General features: G+C 47.8%; 1 protein-coding gene across 2 annotated transcripts in view; it reads right to left on the bottom strand.

Annotated features, from left to right (window-relative positions):
• Positions 1–12,761: 12,761 nt before the first annotated feature.
• The window catches only part of LOC309807689 (forkhead-associated domain-containing protein 1-like), a 31,236-nt gene continuing 21,628 nt past the window's right edge, over positions 12,762–22,369 (bottom strand). For both annotated transcript variants that reach the window (XM_082627544.1, XM_082627543.1), the window contains exons 4-6: positions 18,818–18,941; positions 15,021–15,151; positions 12,762–12,804 (exon numbers count right to left, since the gene is read on the bottom strand). In XM_082627544.1, the coding sequence (XP_082483670.1) occupies positions 15,105–15,151; positions 18,818–18,941 (171 nt within the window). In that variant the 3' untranslated portion in view covers positions 12,762–12,804; positions 15,021–15,104. The remainder of the gene's footprint in view (positions 12,805–15,020; positions 15,152–18,817; positions 18,942–22,369) is intronic.

The following is a 22,369-nucleotide window of genomic DNA, read 5'->3' as shown; positions in this document are numbered from 1 at the left end:
CAGAAACCCCGACAGACATCTACCAGAGGCCAGATTGAGAGCCCTTTTAGAAGGTCAATTCTCAGCTCATTTGGAACCTTGCTATTGCCCTTTTTTTTTTCTTTTCTTTTCGGTACGTGGGTCTCTCACTGTTGCGGCCTCTACTGCTGCGGAGCACAGGCTCTGGACGCACAGGCTCAACAGCCATGGCTCACGGGCCCAGCCGCTCGGTGGCATGTGGGATCCTCCCGGACCGGAGCACGAACCCGTGTCCCCTGCACTGGCAGGCAGACTCTCAACCACCGCCACCAAGGAAGCCCTGCCCTTTCTTTTTTCCTCCTGTTTGTCCTCAACAGGGGGAAGCATTAAGAGTAAATGAGGGGCTTCCCTGGTGGAGCAGTGGTTAAGAATCCGCCTGCCAATGCAGGGGACACAGGCTCGAGCCCTGGTCCAGGAAGATCCCACATGCCGCGGAGCAACTAAGCCCGTGCCCCACAACTAATGAGCCTGCGTTCTTGAGCCTGCGAGCCACAACTACTGAAGCCTCCATGCCTAGAGCCTGTGCTCCGCAACAAGAGAAGGCCATGGAATGAGAAGCCCGCACAACACAACAAAGAGTAACCCCTGCTCGCCACAACTAGAGAAAGCCCGGGCGCAGCAACGAAGACCCAATGCAGCCATAACTTAAAAAAAAATAATAATAAAAAAATAAATGCATTAACAGATTTTGTGTTTCCTCTCATCGTTAGTGTATTGCTTTCATTCCTAAGACCCTAAAAAATTGGAAACCACTCCACTTACCAGGAACACACTTTGCAACATGGATCCGGGGGAAGCTGTTTTCTTCCGTAGACACTTCATGACCCCGGTTTCCACAACAGCAGGCACTGCTGGCTCTGCCAAGTTGCTGGAGAAGGGCACCTTATCTGCAAAGTCACGAATCCAAATGGGCCCCCATTGGCAAGGGTGGAAGGAAGTTGTTTGGCTTAGCTTCTTGGGGGATCAGAAGATTGGGAGTTCTGGGGGGGAACTGCAGGTACCTTGCTGTCCCTTGGTACAACGTCGGGGGAAAGAAAGGTCGCTGGTAGCTTCTCAGAGCTACCAGTTGGGGCTGTGCAGAGCGTCTTAGTAAATGCCATTTTGGTTGCAAATAACAGAAACTCAAACCGGCTGAAGCAAAAAAGGGGACATCTACGGGGAAGAAAAGATGGCTCCTGCCTGTCCAGACTCCTCCGCTTTGCTTGCCCTTTGATTCTCTAACCTTCCGCATTTCCTTTCAGTAAACTCCTTTTCTGTTTAAGTTAGCCACAGGAGATTTCTGTTGGTTGCAACCAGAGAATCTTGAGTGATACAAAAAGTCCTAGTGGAACCCAAGGCATTGGAATGGGCCTTTCCAAGGAAAGAAACCAGGAACCAGAAAGTCATCAGGAATCAGGGCAACTTTCTGCATCAGTTGGAATGCCTTCAGCTTTTTTTTTTTCCTTCATGGAGCTCATAATCCATTCATTTATTCAATAAGCAATTATTGAGTATCTATCCTGTGCCAGGCACCCTGGTCAGTCTTAGTGTTCCATACAGGTATAAAATATGCCAAGACCCCTGCCCTCAAGTAGCTCACATTCTAGTGAAGATAAGACATGTGAGCACATAGAGTATATTCACAACACAGAATAAGAAGAGCTATGCCATGGACACATATACACCAGCAAACATAAAATAGATAGCTAGTGGGAAGCAGCCGCACAGCACAGGGAGATCAGCTCGGCGCCCCGCGACCACCTAGAGGGGTGGGACAGGGAGGGCGGGAGGGAGGGAGATGCAAGAGGGAAGAGACATGGGAACACATGCACATGCATAACTGATTCACCCTGCGACAATGCAGAAACCGACACATCTTTGTAAAGCAACTACACTCCAACAAAGATGCAAAAAAAAAAAAAAAAAAACAAGAGCTATGCCAGAGGGATGAAGCATGACTGTCTTCAGAGACCTAGAAAGCACAGATGCAATATCCTGGTAGAGAGGGCCTGGGCAGAGAATCGCAGGTAGGTGAACCTGTGTGCACAGAGAACATGGTATGTATGAGAAGCTGCAAGTTTTCAACATCCGTGGAGCAAAAGAGTTCTTGCAAAAGTAGTGGGAGACGTGGCTGAAGAAATTGGTTGAGGATGAAGCATAAAAAACCCACTGAAGTGTTATCTTTTTTTCCTGAGGAGCATGGGGAGCCATGGAAGATTTTTAAGCTGTTTGAGGACATGGTCAATTCTCTGGGTTTCAGAAAAGTCCCTCTGGAGTCTGGAATGTGGTGAAAGCTGGGCTGGACCTTTCACCAGCGGGCATGCTCAGTCGCTCAGGAAAGGTTTTCGCTCTGCCTTGGGAAATTTTTCACGCCGCTCTGGCAGCGGAGCTCGCCCCGCCCACGGCTTCTCCTCACTGGATTGGTTGAACTCAGGGAGGCTACCAGGAGGCCCAGTTGACCTCCCAACTCCACACCCCCGCCCCCGCCCGTTAACGCTCTGGGCGCGCGCTGCCTTCAGCTTTAAATAACAGAAACCTGGATGTGGGTAGATGGTAAAAATTTGGAGCCCCTCCCAAATGAACTCTAGCCATGTGGCTTGCTTTGTCTGATGAGAGGTTGGCAAACACATGGCAGGTGGAGACTTGAAAAGTGTGCTTTGGGGCTTTCTCTCTCCTCTTGCTCTTGGAAACCTGTACCCACCACACGTGGCCTGGTCTGGCCTGCTGGGTGATGAGGGACCACACCAGGCAGAATCAGACGTCCCAGATGAGGCCTTTCTAGACCAGGGTTTCTCATTCTCGGTACTATTGACATATTGGATCAAATAAGTCTTGGTTGTGGGCAGCTGTTCTGTGCACTGCAGGATGTTTAGCAGCATCCCTGGCCTCTACCCCGAGATGATAGTATCACCCCCACCCCAGTTTAACAACCAAAGTGTGTCCAGACATTGCCCAATACCCCCTGGGTGGCAAAATGCCCCCAGTTGAGAACCACTGTCCTAACCCAGCTTGCCTGGCAATGACCAGGCAGGCATGTACACGAAGCCACCCTAAACTAGCCCCAGCCAAACCCACCAGACCAGTACAAGTGGCCAGCTTGACGCCTGGAATCATGAGAACTAATAGTTGCCATTTTAAGTCACTAACTTTTGAGTGATTTGCTCCACAGCACAAACAGGTACATCTGACCACAGTGGCTTAAACTGATAGGATTGATTTATTTCTACAACAGGATGTACAGAGGTAAGCAGTTCAGGTACACTGCAGAGCACAGTGATGCCACTAGGCTCCCACCCAGGCTTTTCATGTCTTTCCACTGCATTGTCCTTTGAGGTGGGCTTTGGTCTCTTGCTTGTTACCTGGTGATCCCCAACATGGCTGCTCCAGCTCCTAGTCCGAGCTCCAGGAGAGGAAAAGGAGACAAGGCAAAGGGACAAAGAGAAAAACTTTCTCCTAGCAAAGCCTTGCCTTTAATTCCAGAAGGGAAGCCCTGCCCAGGGCCTTCACCTGCATGTCACTGGCCAGAACTGAACAACACAGCCAGGTCTAGCTGCAAGGGAGGCTGGGAAATGAAGGCATTTCGCGTGCTGCTTATACAGTAGAGGGAGGCAATGACTAAGGGGCTTGTAGTGTCTGCTGCACTGTCTCTCTGGGGGTCGTCTTGGTTTCTTCTTTTTTTTTTTTTTTTTTGCCACACAGTGTGGCTTATGGGATCCTAGCTCCCTGATCAGGGATTGAGTCCAGGCCCTTGGCAGTGAAAGCGCAGGGTGGACGGCCAGGGAATTCCCTGGGTCTTGGTTTCTTGTCTCTACCTGTTGCTTATCTATCCTGGCCATCTCTTTCTAACACTGGCTTTGTTTCTCCAAACACAGTGGGAGAAATGGCCACCCCAGCTGGGAACTGCATCAAGACTTTCAGCTCCGGGCCATTAATGACCTGTGTGGTAACTCCGTGTCCCACTTCCAAATATCAAGGGCACAGGTGCTGATTGGCCCAGCTTGGGTTAGAAGAGAAACCTGATTGGTCTGGCTTGGGTAGACTATCTACTGATCAGCCAGTCAGGTGTGGCCAAGAGAGCAGCAGTAGGTAGGGTAAACCTGGTTGGGGAATGTGCATTCTCAGAGAAAGGGGTGTGTGGCTGAGGAGACACCTAAAGAACCATCTAGTTCAAGGAGTGAAGAAAGGACATTGCCATTGTGGGTTGCAATGTTGATACGATAAAGATTAACACGTCCTTTGAAAGACCTCAAATACAGTGGAGTCACATAGGCATTACATTTAACTTATGCAAATTCAAATATTTGTATTCAACCAAAGTATTTTTTTTTTCCCACACAATTTGGCTTCCAAACATGAGCCAGCTACTTAACTACTGCCTGACCAAGTGATCTTTTCTGGTGCTGGAGATTGCTGTTTTGGATTTTGGGGATATGGTACAGTGTAAGTAATATGTTCTTTATGGAAAACTGCTGGGATTTTCAAGATTATTTTTAAGGTCAGGTGATGCTCACCCTTCTCACTGTGTAAGAAGTACCTTTAGTGGAAGATCATGCAAATCATTTTTCCCATTTCCTTCTAGTTTTAATCAGTATAAAGAATGTATTTGGTTTTAAAATATCAAAATACTTTTATTGTGCCTTTTTAAAAATAAAAAATAAATGATATTCATGGCTTCTGGCTCTTCCTCCTGTTTTGTTTGGTGGTCTCTGGCCGTACAAGAAAGGCAGGGAGAGAACAGATGGCTGGAGAGAAGGCAAAAGTGAGGGTCTCTTCAAACACCACGGGAAAGGGGTGTGTCCACCTGGGCAGTGTGTGTTCTTTGATGACTGGGTACTTGGTCTGTCCTGATGGCCTGGGACTTGACCTACTGGGCTGTCTTGGTGCGGCAGAATGGGCAGCGTGAGATGGAGTTAGAAACCTGGGTTCCAGACCCAATTCTTGAATTTACTAGCTGTGTGACTTTAGACGGGCCATTTAACCTCTCTGGGCCTCAGCTTCCTCATTTGTAAAATGGGGAACATAATGCTATTTACCTCCCAGGGCTTGAGAGAGGATTAGACGAGAAGTGTTTTGAACACCGCAGAGCGCCATATAAACATGACTCACTGTTATGGAAGCGATAAAACTGGTTGCTGTTCACATTTATTATAATCAATTCAGATATAAATGCACTATACCATGGCCCCAACAGCCCTGAGGTTACCATTTCAAACTTATTCTTCATATGCCTGTGTATGTTTACATTCATAATATCTGTGAAAAGAACCCCTCTCCTCACACACTCCAAAATACAGTATTGTGCAAAATACCAGTCTAGGAAGCAACATACTAGGGTAGCAACCTTTAATGTCCTAAAAAAGCATCTTAGTAGTTGGACGCAGAAGAGTTACACTGACTCACGGAGGATCATGCGAGGCCCAGCGGGGCGACGTTTCTAGTTCCTTCCACCAGGTTTAGAAAACAGAAGGCTCTGGCTGGATTTGCTGGACATTTCTCTCTTCAGCATCTCCCTTCCTTGGTCCATCTTTGGGGTGCCTTTTCTGGCTCCAACCTACAACAAGCAAGAGCAACAAATGCCCAAACTCTATAATTGTAGGGAGATCCCCAAATATTTCTCAAATGGCATTTTTTTTTACTCAAAATAAAATCTTTGTTGTAAAAAATATTTATATACACACATAGACGTGAGCAAAACGAAGGTAAAATGATCCACCATTATCACACTACCCACAGGTAACCTTATTCACATTTTGGTGTACACTCTTCCAGATACACAGATAACGTTTTCTTCTGACATTTGCATCTTTTTTTGAACCAGGAGTTTCTGATGATAGGCAATTTCATTGGGATGGACTTTCTCTGGAAAAGCTGTTACTGAACTGAATGCCTTATGTCTCTGATGTCTTAGGAGGGTAAAATGCAGCATACTCTAGGGGGTCTGTCTAACCCTTTTCTGAGCACTACTCCTGGATCCAGGCAGCCATGTGTGTGACTCTGTCCCTGGTCATAGCTGATCGGGCACTTGGCACGGGCTGGGCTTTTAAGATGGTCACTCCCAGGATTTGGGGTTATGGGCTCTAAGATGCTACTTGCTTCCTGGGCTGGTCCTTTGAACTGGGGGACCATGAGGTCATTCCTTCCTGTCACATGACTGGAGAGAGCAGAGATCAGGGGAGCCACACAGAGACACAGAGAGGAGATACGGCCTGTGTGTGCGTGTGCGCATGCTTGTGTGTGTGTAAAAGAGATGATGCCTGAGATCTGATGGCTTACCAGTTCTATTTCGAGGCCAGGCTCTCTTTCAGCTCCCAGTTTTTATGAGGCACTCACCCCTATATCCTTAAAAAAGCCCCCTCCCCCTCCCTTTTTTTTTTTTGCGGTACGCGGGCCTCTCAGTGTTGTGGCCTCTCCCGTTGCAGAGCACAGGCTCCGGACGCGCAGGCTCAGCGGCCATGGCTCACAGGCCCAGCCGCTCCGTGGCATGTGGGATCTTCCCAGACCAGGGCACGAACCCGTGTCCCCTGCATCGGCAGGCAGACTGTCAACCACTGCGCCACCAGGGAAGCCCCAGGTGGTTCTTATCGGCCAACTTGGGGAAAACCTTCTTCTCAGACTTTGTGGCTGAAAATGTAGTCTGCAGAGCTGTGCTATCGGTACCAGCTGGGAGCTGTTCAGAAATGCAGAATCCCAGGCTCCCCCAACCCGAGACCTGCTGAGTCAGAATCTGCATTTCAACAACATCCCCATATGATCTGTGGACAGCTTTGAGTTGAGATGCGCCACTGTAAACTATCCTCTAATTGGCTGGTTTCTGGAAAAGTAAGTAGCCGTTTTGGCCATGTGTTTCCCCTGATATGCATGAAGAGAAAGCAAAAGACTGAAATACTATTGGTTGGTCTTGCACTCACTGAGACACAAACCAGGACCCGCAGTAACGACTGGGATTTGTATCAATAAAATCAGCTGCGGTATATAAACAAAGTACCATTTCTAGACATTTCAATAACCTTGCCTCTTCAAGTTGATCTTCAAGTTGATCTCTGAGTTTTAGGATTCAAGCTTCATGTTAATTCCTCCTACATCATTCACCCTCTTTAATGAATTTAGCTCCCAACAAGGAGTTGCTGAGATTCCTCCATCTAAGTACGTGCCCTCTGTTTCTCATAGGAAAGCCCATTTCATCAGTTTCCAGTAGTAAAGAGAAGGACGGGGACCACCTTACCGATTTCTCTGCCATTAGCCGCTTGACTCTGGCTTTCAGCTTCTCCTCTTGCTGCGGTCTTTCCTCGGTCAGCTTCTCCTTCTCTGCCAGATGCTGCCGTAACTCTTCTTGCAGCAAATACTGCTGAGTTTCCCGAGAACTGTTGATCTTCATCTGAAATGAGGGGAAGGGGAACTGCAGCTGATGGGGGACAGGACTAACGCAGGAGTCATTTCCACTACCTTTGGGGGCGGGACAAAGGTTCACGAAACTTTCTTCAAAACACAGAAAAATGATGCTTAGCTTAGTAACTAATAGCGAAGTAGTAGAGCATCGTGGTTAAGAGCTCAGACTCTAGATCTAGATAGAATCTCAGCTCTAGTTCTTTCTAGACACTTCTTCGTATAGAAAATAAGCGGGTGAACTAAGGCAGGCCGTCTTCCTCCTCTTTCATCCCTGCCGGCCGCTTGGGTGCGGGATTCCGTGGAGAGCAAGGGCCCGTGAAGGGGCTCTGCAGCACGCCTACCTGACCTACTGCCCTTTCCAAATTGGCTTTAATGAGGTTTGCTCTGTTCCTCATTTCTTTCAGCTGAAGCAATTTCCTTCTGGAATCCTCCCGAAGCTTCTCTTCCACCTGAAAGGATGATGAAACCGAGGGCTTGCTGCTAATGTGATCATCATGCCCTCTGGGGAAACTCTTCTGGGTGGGCTAATGGCAGTGGCGGAGTCCCTGAGGGGTAGGGACAGCTGCAGCCCAGCAGCAGGGGTCACAGGCATGCACAGGGTGGAGGCAAACTCACAGGGAGTTGCCCCCTATGGGAAAGGGCCGAGCTCTGCACCCGGGGCTCAACTATGTTCTACCGCACACTCCCATCCCAGCTCGGTCCCTAACCAGCCGTACGACACTTGGAAAGTTACTTCACTGCTCCGTGACTCAGTGTCCTCATCTGTCAAATGGGGATGATGATACTAGTATCACTGCATAGAGTCATTGTGGGGATTCGATGTTTGGAATAGTGCTTAAGGGCTCTGTGAGAGTGTTAAGTACTGTTGTAACCTATGAAAGGTGGACGGGAATGTCCGCCGTACAGTCTCGTTCTAATAACTCGTGATGGGTACTTGGACATGTTATGATTGGGTTTATTATCATAACTGTTTGTCGTCACCACTTTGAGCACACTCACTGGTGGTAACCTCTCTGGAGGCTTGCTAAAGCAATGTCTATTAAGAACTGCAGCCTGCAAAGGAAGGCATTTAAAGTGGAGAAGCTTGCCTACTTCTCCCCCCTTGCTTAGGTAACAGTCAACGCACAGTAAGCTTGGGAGTGCTCCACGCTACCCTTGGCTCGCCAGTGTAGGCCTCGCAGCTGCTCAATTCTTGGATGCACCTGCTGAACCCTGGGCCCTGGCACTAACAGGAAATGAGGCAAACTCTCGTAAATAAATGGAAAGTTTTTGTGCTGAAAGAAATTCACAGGCTGCTTTTTTTAGGGATCTGAAGAGGGGGATCACAGGGATGTAATAAAAGACCCAGAAAAGCCCTTAAGAGCTTTCTTCTGAGTAGTGTGGTCCAGTGGAAGAGCCTCTACCCAGCTCCGTTACCTTGGAAAAGTCATCTAAGCTCTCTGGGCCTTAGTTTTCTCCCAGGTCTAAACATGCTCTGACTTCTATGTCAGCAGCCTTTTTCATGTGCTGCAAAAGCCAAGTCCAGCCTTGGACTCTGCCCCTGTCTGTGTTCTGCATGAACAGCCCCCGTTCCCGTCCCGAAGCCTCAGAGTCACCCTCAGCGTCCGCCCTGCTCCCTCTCTCACACTCGGGGGTCTCACGCCTGTCCACCAACCCCTCTCACATGCAAGCTGGACTGTGACAAGTGGCCTCCTCGCCTCGAGTTTAGTTTCTTCCAGTGCAATCTTAACGGTACTGTGAGAGTTACCCAGCTGTAAGGCAGCTCTGTCCAACAGAACTTTCTGCAATGATACAGGTACTCTGAGCGAGGCTGTGTTGTCTAATACGGCAGCCACCAGGCACATCTGGGGATCGAGCACTCGAAATGGGGATGGTGTGACGGAGGAACTGAACTAAAAATTTTAGTTAATTTTCATTAATTTCAGTGTAAACAGTAGCATGTGGCTGTTTGCTACGCCAGCGTCACTGAAGTCAGACGAACCTGGAGTCAGACAAAACCAACTGTGCCATTGGGCTAGTTACTTTACTAGTAACTAGTAGCCTTGACTTTCTCATCTGTAAAATGGAGAGGATGATTTCTAGATCACAGCGCTGTTGTGAAGATGAAGAGATGAAATGTTCAAGGTAACTCCTAGTACGTGAGAAATTATAACTACCATTTTCACCCTGATTACTGTCCACGAATGTCACTGCATCAGTCACTTGTTCAGAAGCCTTAGTAGCTTCCCACTGCCTGTGTGGTACAGAGCCCAAGCACCTGAACTAAGGCAAAACACCAAGCCAGGGATTCAAGAAGCCCCTACGAACTCTGAACGAGGTAAATAAAACTGAATCCACACCTAGATAAACCATAATAAAACTGCTGGAAATCAAGGGAAAAGACAATCTTAAAAGCAACCGGAGAAAAAGACAGATTATGCAAAGGTACAATAGTTAGGCTTACAGATGACTTCTAAATAGAAATAATAGGAGCCAGAAGACAATAGTGACATATCTAATGCTGTATCTAATGTGCTGAAAGAAAAGAATTGCCATTGTAGAATTCAATACGCAGTCAAATGTGTTTTAAGAATGAAGGTTAAATATACATCTCCAGACAGACACACAGGCACATGTGAGAATTTGTCATCAGCAGAGCCACAATGAGGGAAAACATTAAAGGGTATTCTTCAGACACAAGAAAAATGAACCCAGGTGGGTGATCAGAGATGCAGAAAAGACAAGCAACAGTAAGGGTAATGTGTGGATATGATACTGACTATATAAAAACACTAATAATGTCTTGTGGGGTTTTAAGCATCAAGAGGAGTTTAGAAAATGACAGCAATGGCTTATAAATCTGGAGGGGGTAAGTGAAATTAAGGTGTTTGAAACTCACTGCACTGTCAAGGAGAAGGGCATAATTATCAACTACTATTGCCTCTTGGTAAGTTAAGAATGCAAGGCTTCCCTGGTGGTGCAGTGGTGGAGAGTCCGCCTGCCGATGCAGGGGACATGGGTTCGTGTCCCGGTCCAGGAGGATCCCACATGCTGCAGAGCGGTGGGCCTGTGAGCCATGACCGCTGAGCCTGTGCGTCCGGAGCCTGTGCTCCGCAACCGAAGAGGCCATAACAGTGAAAGGCCCGTGTACCGCAAAAAAAAAAAAAAAAAAAAAAAAAAAAGAATGCACATTATAGTCTTCAGGATGACTACTAAGAGAATAGTAGAAGAGTGAAAAACTTAATTAATGTGTGATTTTGGTGAGTCAAGAATGAAAGCTATTGTCTTACTATTACTAAAAGAATAGTAAAAAAGTGAAATATTTCCAAGCTAATAGAGGGGGAAAGTGGAATAAGAGAAAACCATCCACTCAGAAGGAGGCAAGAAAGGAGAGAAAAAGGAACATACCACAGATGGTACATCTGGTATTGAGCAAGAAGGTAGATTTAAACCCCAGGACACGAGTAATTACATAATATAAATGGACTAAAAGTCAAAGATTGTCAAACTGGATTTTGTAAAAATGATACGCTATCTGAAGGCATATGTCTAAACCTTAAGACAAAAATTGACAGAGAACATATGAAAAAGATATGGCATGAAAACTCTAACAAACAGAAAGCCAGTGGTGAAGCTAAATGACAAAGGAGACGTTAAGGGAGAAACACTAGTAGAGATGAAAAGGGACATTTCATGATGATCTAAAGTTTTGCTCTACAGGAAGTATTAGGATTCTAAATTTATATGCACCTAGTAACACAGCCTCAAAATATATAAAGCAAAAATCGTTCATATTAAAAGAAGAAACACACAAATGACAAACATGTTGAGATTTTTAAAAACATTCTCAATGATGGAACAAAAAGAAAAAAAAATCAATATGAGAATTTAAGTTGGAACAACATCATTGGCAAACTTGGTTTAATGGATCAATTCTTTCTTAGATAATTTCACAATTAAGATATGAAGTCAGTCTAGGGTTGTGGTTACACACAGGAGCTTTGGAGTCAGGCAGACCTGGATTCAAGTTCTGCCACAACTACTTTATGCAAGTGAACTTGGATAACTTCCTCCACCTCTGTGAGCCTCAGTTTTCCCAACTGTAAAGTGGGGTTAATACCAGTATAGACCGCATGGGGTCATTGTGAGGATGAACAGAGATGATGCAGGTGGAGTGCTTGCCCCAGAGTGGTTCCCAGGCCGACCTGTCCCTGCCATACCTTGCTCTTTTCCCTCAGCGTCATAGAGATCAGGCTCTGCTCGGTACTGCTCCTTTTCAGCTCCACCCTGAGCTTCCTCATTTCTTTTTCCATGTCATGGATTTGCTGAAAGAGTTCCAACAACAGGGAAGTCAACTTCACAACTCATTTCATCCGGTTCATTAAGGAAGAAACCTAGTCTGGGATTCGCTTCATTCCTTCCCTTGGGGGACAATTCCACATCTTTGAGGCAAAGTAGACTTTCTTTCAACGGATGCAATGAAAGGGCTGGGTGAGGGAAAATTTGAGTTTCTTTTGAAGATCAGCATGGATCCTGGATTAAACAGTACAAGATACCTATCCACTCATTAGAATCTCTTTCCTTCGGGTATATTTTTGAGTTCAATCTAAATAAGGGCTGTTTGGAAGACACAATGGGCACAGTTTGGAAGAAAAGAACAATGACATTTTTCTTTTTTCTCATTTGAGGCAGAGAAGTGTGCTCCTGACAGAGAGAAGAACACACATATCCTGCCCCCGGCCCAGGCACCGTCCTTCCCAACGGATGGAAAACGTATGCCTGGTGATGTGCATGAGGGTTCGGGCCGGTACAGGGGGTGAACATTTACATTGAGTGGTCATTTTTTCATTGTATTGATTTTTATGTTCACCTTCCATAGAAGGCCAGTGATACATTTGCTTTTTATTTCGTTTTTATGAATTGTTGTAAAATTGAATGTATTTAAGTAAAAATACTTCAAGAAGAGTTGTGTTAATAGCAGTGCTCAGGGCTGTGATAAAACTTGTGACAGTGGATCATGAAAGTCTGGGCATCACAAGTCCAGGGGTAGGGACCACGGTGAATTTCCAGCAGCATATGGTGGCCACCTCCCGTCCCTTTCCCCAGGGGAAACCTGATGAGGGGCCTTGAGCCAACTGCCCAGAAAATCTGGGGAGAGTGTGTTTTCCATGGTCTTTTCACCCATCTCTTTGAGGCCAGCAAATCAAAGAATTAGGAGACTACATTAACAGACAAACACCCAGAAAGCCCCAGAGCTTCTGCTAGCTAATGGGCCAAGGAACCACTCCAAAATCCTCAAGGCCACAATCTAGGCTTTCAGTGGACACCGAGGGGTCAGGAGGTTCAACGCACGGTTTTGCAGAGTTTTAACTCTTTCTCTTGGGCTTCCCACTTCTCCTTCTGGGCATCTTCCTTCTGTAACTCTTCTTTCAGCACTGAGCACTGTGGAGAAAAAGGACAAGGCCACGGGGGCTTGGCTGGGGGTCCCAAGTACCTGTGTTCACGCCCAGGAGTGTTTCCTGCTGTATAACCCAATCACACCTCTGAATTCTGAGAGGCGAGACCATTTGTGTGATGGGAGCACGGGATCCTGCAGTCGTTCCCAGTTCATGCCTCTCATGAGTTCTGAGGAATAGAGCGTCTAAATTCCTCTTCAAAAGCCAGCAAACTTCACTGCAGGGGAAAACCAGCTTTGTAGACTCTGGGTACTTAGGGTGCAGGAATTGGGATGTTTTCACACTGTGACTGGTGAGGGTGGAGGGGGCCGAGCCAGTGAGCTGGGGTCCATCTTAGGGCTTTTGTGCAGGTTGCATCTCAAAGACACAACTGCCCCGACTGGTGTGGAGGGGTAAAAGGAGCTGTCTTGCCCGAGGGCGGCTTGGCAACAGGCATTAACGGCATAAGGATGGATGTGCCTTCTTTTGACCCAGCAATTCCCACTTTAGGAATGTACCTTAAGGACAATGACTGGAGAAATAAGTAAATCTGTAGTTTCAAGGATGCTCTTCACAGAATTGTCAGTAACAGTGGAAGAAAAAAAAAAAAGAGGAAACAACCCAAGTGTTGTTTAGAACAGCAGACCACTTATAACACTGGGTACATCCAGGAGAAAGTATGTAGCTTTTAAGACGAATGATAAGAGCGTTGATTTATTAGAATGGAAAAATAATAAGTATTTAAAAATTTAAAAAATGTGCATAGTATAAATTCACTATAAAATGATTGATTGATTGATTTCTAGGCAATATATAGAAACAAGACTGGAAAAACAGACATGAACATATTAACACTGATTTCTGAAGGTAGCATTTCCTCTCCTCTCTTTTTAATTTTTCTTCTCAATGTCATCTACTTATTTTTCTAAAATTAACACACATGATGTATGTCATTAAAAAAAAGGCATCTCAAATGTGACGAACCCTTGTGCTATTGGCCAGCACAGTCTAGAGGAGAAGGGACCTCATTCCAAGGTCAACGAGGAAGGGGAAACGGGGACATAAATCATCCAAATGCATTTCAGGAGGTAGAAGAGCCAAGCAGGTGCTGTCTTTGCAGACTCCTTCTACTTAGCACCAGCTCTGCATCCCCTTCCCATCACCAACACACACACACACACACACACACACACCACATTAAACAGCTATAGCACATGCCTGGGAAGACACTCTGCTTGGGGGAAACGAATGCAGAGGGCTTGGCCAGGCAGCCGACCTCGGGCAGAGGCAGAAGAGCACAACGAAAACCAGCCTCCCACTTCTCGCAAAATGATTTTGTCATCCCCATTTCACAGATGGGGAAATGGAGGCCAAATAAGTTACAATAAAAGAAAGCTCTGGGATTGGACCCTGGTCTGTCTGATCCCAAAGCTCGTGCAGTGCCTTTCACCAGCTCCAAACTGGGTATGGTACTACGTACCAGGTATTACTTACTGTGCCTTTTCCTTGGAACCTCAAGATCTGTTCTCACCCCACCCCCATGCAGACCTAGCTATCGGGTAGCCTCTGGGAATCTCTGAGTTGCCACCTGAGATGAAAGCTTTGAGGTTTTACCTTGACTCACAGAAACAGGCACATCATGCAAATACTGAGAAATCTTATCCTATAGGGGCAGGATTCTAAAGTTAGCATTGAAGGCAAGATTTGCAAATAGTCAAAGTTACATGTAAAAAGCTCTTTGCTTGCCTACCACGTTCATCTTCCATAGAGACATTCCACACACTAAAGTCTAAGGAAGAAATGAGCGTCTGCGTGTTTGCATCTGGATCTTCAGACGTTCTGCTGTGAAGACAGTTATGAGAACCAGCGGTGCTGGGACCACGATGCAGCCGTGTGGTCATCCTTGCTCACAGGGAGATCGTATTCTGTTTAATGTTAAACTTTGCAATGGCAGTATATGCTCATAGGTGTGTTTGTTGCTGGGATTAAACAAACTCATTTATAATAGGGGTTAGAAAATGTTTGCTGGATTTGAAAATCTATTACGCTTATTCTGAGCCACATACACACTGTCCTTTGAAAGGCTTCAGAGAAGTTGGCCACCTGCCCAGCAGCTACCCTCCCTGTGTCCTTGGGCACTGGCCTCATCTCACCACCATGTGTCATGTGACTCCACTGTGTCTGCTTTTCGCAGCTACAATTTGCTGATGACCCGACACTCACTCTGGAGCTGAGGGCTTCGAGCTGGTGATCCTTTTCTTTGTTCTCACTTTTCAGTTGATTCACCTCCTGTTGTAGTTGTTGAACTTAACCATCCTTTACTAACACGTCTCTTTGCAAAGATGACACCATCTCTGTAAAAGAACTAAACCAAAACAAAACAAAAGACTCATGGAGGTCGAAGAGGCAGGAAGGATTATTGGCAACACCATGGCTGTCAGCCAACGTTCGGACAAGACCTTCCAAGCCTGGGCCACCACCGGTGCCCGCCTAGAAATGGGGAGGCTTTTTGCAAGGGTCCCAGAGCAGGAATGGGAATGAGAGCAAAGTTCACGGAACAGGGTTTGAGGCTTCAGTGAGAATGAGGGGCGGTCAGCATCAGCGAGAGGAGAAGCCTTTGGGGGCCTCTTGTGGGCACAGGCCAGGCAAAGCCGGGAGGAGAGGCCACACCATGGGCCTGGGGAACAAAGGCCCAGCACAGGGAAGGTCCAGGAATTCTTCTCCAGAGGCCAGGAGACGGGCGTGTGGCAGAGGGCACTGCTGGACACTATTGATGGGGTGGGTGGTTGGTTTCTCAGTCCTCTGAGTTTGGACCCCTCTCTACCACTTATTAGCTTGGTGGTCTTGGACAAGCTATTTCACCTCCCACTGTCTGTCCCACACAGAGTTATTGTAAGGGTCAAATGAGACGGTATGCCCCAAGAACACAAAGTGGCTAAATTATGTTTGTTACATGGCGCCTATTATTTTTCTCAGCAGCCAGCTTCCAAAATGGCCCCAATGATCCCTACCACCTAGAATTCATGCCCTGTGTAGCCCCTCCCACCCTGAATAGGGCTGCCATGGGTAACCAATATGATACTGTGGAAATGACGGACTGTTTCCTCTCAGGCTGGGTCATAAAAGACACTGTGGCCTCCTCTTTGCTCTCTCTCCAATCACTCACTCTGGGGGAAGCCAACTGCTGTGTCGTGACGACACTCAAGCAGCCCTAGAGAGAAGCATGTGTGCTGAGGGACTAAGGCCTCCAGCCAATAGCCACATGAGCAGCCATTCTGAAGGGGGATCCTCCGGCTCCCCCCGAGGCTTTAGATGACATGACTGATGCCCCAGCCGACATCTTGCCTGCAACTCATGAGAACTAAGTCACCCCCCCCCCTCAAATTCCTGAACTACAGAAACTGGAGGAGATAATAAATATTGGTTGGGGTTTTATCCATTACATTTTGGGGTAACTTGTTATGCAGCAATAGATAACTACTCCATTACTGTAGTATCATTTTTTTAACATCTTTATTGGAGTATAATTGCTTTACAATGGTGTTTTAGTTTCTGCTTTATAACCAAGTGAATCAGTTATGCATATACATATCTCCCCATATCTCTTCCCTCTTGCATTGTAGTATCATTTTGAATAAAAGTGGGAAGAAGGGTGCATAAATGCAGTGGTATTGGGTTATCTCCTACGGTTCTTTTCTTGAAAGAACATCAGGCCCAGTTTTAGTGGTAGGTATCAATCAAGAATGTCTATGAAATAAAGCACAAAATGCTCCAGAATTTCATTTTAAAAATGAGCTTTGCCTCCAGGACACAGTTCAGTTACTTGGAAATCCCTCTGGGGCTTGCCACACTTTGAGTGGGTCCAGCCCATCTCAAGCGTTATCCCAACCCAGGCCTGTACGACTCCCTGATCGGAGAAGGTGGGATCTGAGACAGGCTTGATGCTTGGATGAGGTTTCACTGGCCGACATACGGGAGGAAGGTGAGGACCAGCGAGTTCATCCTTACATTCCTGGTGCCCAGAACAGCACCTAGCCTGGGGGAGGTGCTCAGAAAATATCTGAGGACACCCCAAGTGAGGGAGGAGCATAAGCAGAGACCTGGGGGCAGCAGGGGGTGGGTGTGGGTGTGATTAAGTTGCAGAGTGAGGCAGAAGAAAAGCACAGATTCATACAGAGATGGGGATTCACGTGCGACTCAATGCTATGCCTGCCTTCTACAGCTGTGGGCATGTTTCCTGCTACGCACTGGCTGCTTTCAGAGTGATGTGCCCCTCCGAGGCTCACTGCCTCCTCCCTGTCACCTGCTTCTCTCTCTCCCCTTGTCTGTGAGTGGCCCCATCCTCTTCAGGTCTCTAGACATGTCAGTTTCTGCTTAAAAACCTCCACTGGATTCCCAACACCCTTGGAATAAAAACCCAGACCCCCCCGACCCTGCCCAGCCCCACAATCCCCTGTTCACTCCACGCAGGCTTGCTTGCCCTTGGCTTGTCCTTGCCCACCTGAAACACGTCCTCTCTAAAAGAAGGACATAGCCTTGGAGGATACAACATAAAGTGGTTAGAATCAGCTAGGTTCAAGGGGGCGTAAAATTCGGCTTCCAGGGGAACTTGAGCCTCATTACAGGCTCATTGTAATACATGAGCGAAATGACACACGCACCAGCACCAGGACAGTTCGGAGGCTGACCATAAAGGTCAAAAAGAGGGTGGTGGGGCTTCCCTGGTGGCGCGGTTGCTGAGAGTCCGCCTGCCGATGCAGGGGACACGGGCTCGTGCCCCGGTCCGGGAAGATCCCACATGCCGTGGAGCGGCTGGGCCAGTGAGCCATGGCCGCTGAGCCTGCACGTCCGGAGCCTGTGCTCCGCAATGGGAGAGGCCACAACTGTGAGAGGCTCGCGTACAGGAAAAAAAAAAAAAAAAGTGGGTGGTGGCCCAATTCCTGGAAATCCCCGCCCCTTCCCCAAAATATTAGAGTTGTCCCAATCCTCCCACTCATTAGCCTATAAAATTACCCAGCCCATAAAAACTAACCGCCCCATATTTGGGGGTCTCTAGCCTTCTGAGATGGCCCACACTCTGTCTGTGGAGTGTGTTTCTCTCTAAAGAAATCCACTTCTTACTTTGTCTCTCACTGAATTCTTTCTGCATGAGACATAAAGAACCTGAGCTTTATTAAGTCCCGAGACCAGATGCGTGATCTCGATTAAAAGATAGTGGGTTCTGAGTGGGTTCGAGTCCCAGCCCACGGGTTCAAGTCCCACCTGAGTTCCATGGTTGCACACCCACTAAGCTGGTCTCCCTTGGCCTCCCCCCTTGAAGCGCTGGCCACCACGACACACAGTTTATTTTCTCCACAGCAGCACTGCTCTCTGAAGTGGGCTTGTTTATTCATCCCTTTACTTTTATTGTCTGTCAACCCCTCCCAAATCTGTGAGTACAGGAATCTGACTGTCTTGCTTGGCTCTCCCTCCCCGGAGCCTGGAACGGGGCCTGACACCTAGTAGGAGCTCAAGAAACATGTGGAAGCAATGAAGGAATCCAGGGAATCAAAGCTCAGCCACAGCTGTGCGTTGGCTGCCCCTCTCCCAACCCAAGCCCTTTATCAGGGAACCACCTCGGATCAAATTAGAAAATGGTTTCCCTTGGGCCCAAGTGCACTCGGCTGAAATGGGTGAGACCATGGGTGCCTTAAAGGAGTGACCCCAGTTTGTCCACGCTCTAGTTTGCACTCAGGCTGCTTTGTGGAACCACCCAAGCCACAAGGCGACCTGTGTTCTCCCTGGTGGGGCCAGTGCTCAGGAGACCTTGTAGCCAAGAGATACCATTCTCTCAAATATTTACCAGGCCCTGCCCTCGGAACTGGGTGGCAAGAAACCTCCACTGAGGGAGAACTCTAATGCACCGACACGGGTGATCCCTGAGGCTGCATCCAGGTCACGGGCACAGGTGTGCTGGTTGACTGGTGATGTCTGCAGGGGGAGGGCAGAAGCTCTGGGGCCTGAATGCAGAAGGGCCTCACCTGACGTGATGGCGGCCTCCCTCCTTAAGTTCTCGGCCTCGTGCTTCAGGGAGGTGATTTCTAAGTTTCTCTCAGACAGGGTCTGGCACAGCACCTGGTTGTAGCCTTGCTGTAGGGCACTGATCTGTGGAAGGAGGCAACACACAGTCAGAGGGGGCCAGTCAGGCCTGCAGGACACGCCGGTACTTCTCCAACATTGGGCAGAGTCGGGTTGATCTTGGATCGGGGTGTTGGGGAAACCAAGGTTTTCAGTTGTCACTAGTGGAAGGGGCAGGAGGGGGCCTGTTCCTTCAGTGACCACCATGTCATCGGTCCTCGAGACACAGACCTTATCTTTGTGGCCACCCAGGGGCTCGGGTGCTGCTGTCTTCCTATGACCTGTGGGTTTTCAGCCATAAATAGACCAGCTGTTGGTTCCAGATCATCCAGCACTGACTGGATGCACAGCAAAGTTCAAGAGCCGGGAGCAGGTTATGAAATGAATTCCCTCTAATGAGAATAGAGGGTAGTTTATACCTCACAGAACACTCCAGAGTTTACAAAGCCCGTTCACACATGCTACACTGATACTCGTCACAGCGTTGCTGAAGGCTGACGTTCCCATTAATGTGCCCATTTTGCAAGGGAGCCAGGTTGAGACTCAGAGAGGCGAGGCCCCCTGCTCGGGATCACGCGGCTGGTCAGACGTGGAGTCTGATTCAAACCCAGTCTTTAGTTGCCTGGTTCCTCCTTCCCAGGTGGCTCTAGGAATGAGCGTGAGAAGTTGGAGGCTGTAAAGCATGGCATGGACTCGGGAGCCGGACTGTGGCCTTCAAGTCCTGCCTCTGCCAGTTAACGGGCTTTGTGAACACAAGGAGGACACCATATTCTGTTTCCTTTTGTTCAGTCTGTACGCGGGGTGATGGTAGTCCCAACCTGATAGGATTGTTAGCAGTATTTTAATAAGTTAACATGTGTACAGGTGCTCAGATCATGCCTGGCACACGGCACAGGGGGATGAGCTATGACGGTCCTCTCCTCTGACTACCCACGGGGTGTTTTTTAGTTTTGTTTTGGGGTTTTTGTGTGGTTTTTTTGCGGTACGCGGGCCTCTCACAGTTGTGGCCTCTCCCATTGCGGAGCACAGGCTTCGGACGGGCATGCTCAGTGGCCATGGCTCACGGGCAGAGCCGCTCCGCGGCATGTGGGATCTTCCCGGACCGGGGCCCGAACCCGTGTCCCCTGCATCGGCAGGCGGACTCTCAACCACTGCGCCACCAGGGAAGCCCCTATCCATTCATCTCTTGATGACACTTAGGTTGCTTCCATATCTTGGTAATTGCAAATAATGATGCTCTGAACATTGGGGTGCATGTATCTTTTCAAATACATGTTTTTGAAAACACGTGTTTTTGTTTTTTTCGGATTTATACCCAGGAGTTGAGTTTCGAGGTCATATGGTAGTTCTATTTTTAGTTTTCTGAGAACCCTCCATACTGTTTTCCACAGTGGCTGTGCCAGTTTACATTCCTACCAACACTGTACCAGGGTTCCATTTTCTCTAAACATTGTAAATTTTCTTCCTAGGGGTAATTGAGATGGTAGTTCAATAATAACATAAGATCAGGTGAAGTCTAAAGAAATTTTAGAAAACCTGGATAAAGTAAGAAAACATCTGTTCTCTGGCATCTGAATGTTAGAGAGACACCAAGACATGTGGGCCAAGTTCTGGAGAGAAGGGAAACACAGACGCAAGCTTGACATTTGGTGCAGCTTTTCTCCTTGGGGCATTTGCGGATTCAAATCTTACAGCCTAGGAGCTGAAAAGCCAAGGAGTTCCAAAGACTCTAACCACAGAAGCTGCTGGCATCCCTTGACTTGTAGGTGCAGCACTCTAGTCCTGCCTCTGTGGTCACTGCCTCCGCCTCTTCTTTGTATATAATTTCCTCCTGTCTCTCACTTATAAGTACACTTACAGATGGCACTTAGGGCGAGGATAGTCTCAACTCAAAATCCTTATATCCGCAAAACTTTACCTTGTAAGGTAACATTCTCAGGTCCCAGGGATTAGAGCCTGAGATCTTTGGGGCCACCAGTCAGCCCACTGTAAGCCCTAAACGTCTTCTCTCCTGAGGAAGGTCTAGGCTGGGCAGAAACCCCGACAGACATCTACCAGAGGCCAGATTGAGAGCCCTTTTAGAAGGTCAATTCTCAGCTCATTTGGAACCTTGCTATTGCCTTTTTTTCTTCTTTTCTTTTCGGTACGTGGGTCTCTCACTGTTGCGGCCTCTACTGCTGCGGAGCACAGGCTCTGGACGCACAGGCTCAGCAGCCATGGCTCACGGGCCCAGCCGCTCGGTGGCATGTGGGATCCTCCCGGACCGGAGCACGAACCCGTGTCCCCTGCACTGGCAGGCAGACTCTCAACCACCGCCACCAAGGAAGCCCTGCCCTTTCTTTTTTCCTCCTGTTTGTCCTCAACAGGGGGAAGCATTAAGAGTAAATGAGGGGCTTCCCTGGTGGTGCAGTGGTTAAGAATCCGCCTGCCAATGCAGGGGACACAGGCTCGAGCCCTGGTCCAGGAAGATCCCACATGCCGCGGAGCAACTAAGCCCGTGCCCCACAACTACTGAGCCTGCGTTCTTGAGCCTGCGAGCCACAACTACATTAGATATCCTTGACTTATTACACTCTATGCCCATTACTATTTTCACCACCTCCCTCGTAATGCTTGAACCTTGGCTATGACCCATTGTCACCTCTGGACAAATAGTTTCTGCTCTATTTTCTGTCTTCCGTCCTTCTGGGCCACTTCTATCTACCATCATTACCCAAAGAACTGACTTTACAGATTCTATATGCCAGTGTGTAAGACTTGCAGTGTTTTAAGAAGTATCCCAACTTCATGATGGTGATTTGGGGTCATTACTAAAGCACTCGGGATCATACATATTCTTTTAAGGTAGTTTTACAGGACAACGCACATTGGTATTTTTCTCCTATTAACAGAGTAGGAAATTGTGGGTTGATGTGCAGTTATTTCGATTAAGAAAGCAAGATATGAACACTGCTTCTTTGCTGGGGTACTTGGCACTGCTCTTTCTCGTGCTGGGACATAGTTTGCGCCTTTACAGCCTTGCATCTAGGCGTACTGATCAGACTAATGTTTGGCTTTATTGGATACGTTGACCAGTCTGATTGATATTCTGGTACATACAGGGTACTTGGTCATGGTTGCTCACCTCTGAACCTCAGCTTCATCACCTGCAAAGTGCAACTAATAGCATATCCGCTTTGTGGGGTTTTTAGGGATTTGGCAAGCGTCATAGTGCCTGGGACATGCTAGAGACTCAGGTGATGCAGTAATTACTCAAATGTGCATTTTCAGTGGATCCTTCCCACCTGGACAGGGTGACAACATAACAGCCTTGGGAGAGTAAGAGCAGGACAAACAGCAAGGGCAGCGTGGGCCAAGGGAAGGAGGTGAGAACTGACATGCAGGGAGCCCTCTTGCTGGTATCACCAGAGGGCCCATAGTGAGCCAGGATGTGGGGAGAGACTGGCTGCTCAGTA

This window comes from Mesoplodon mirus (assembly GCF_964341445.2).
Source record: "Mesoplodon mirus genome assembly, chromosome: 7".
Lineage (NCBI taxonomy): Eukaryota > Metazoa > Chordata > Mammalia > Artiodactyla > Ziphiidae > Mesoplodon > Mesoplodon mirus.
The sequence above is the reverse complement of the archived record's forward strand: the minus strand, read 5'-3'. Positions and strand labels throughout refer to the sequence as shown.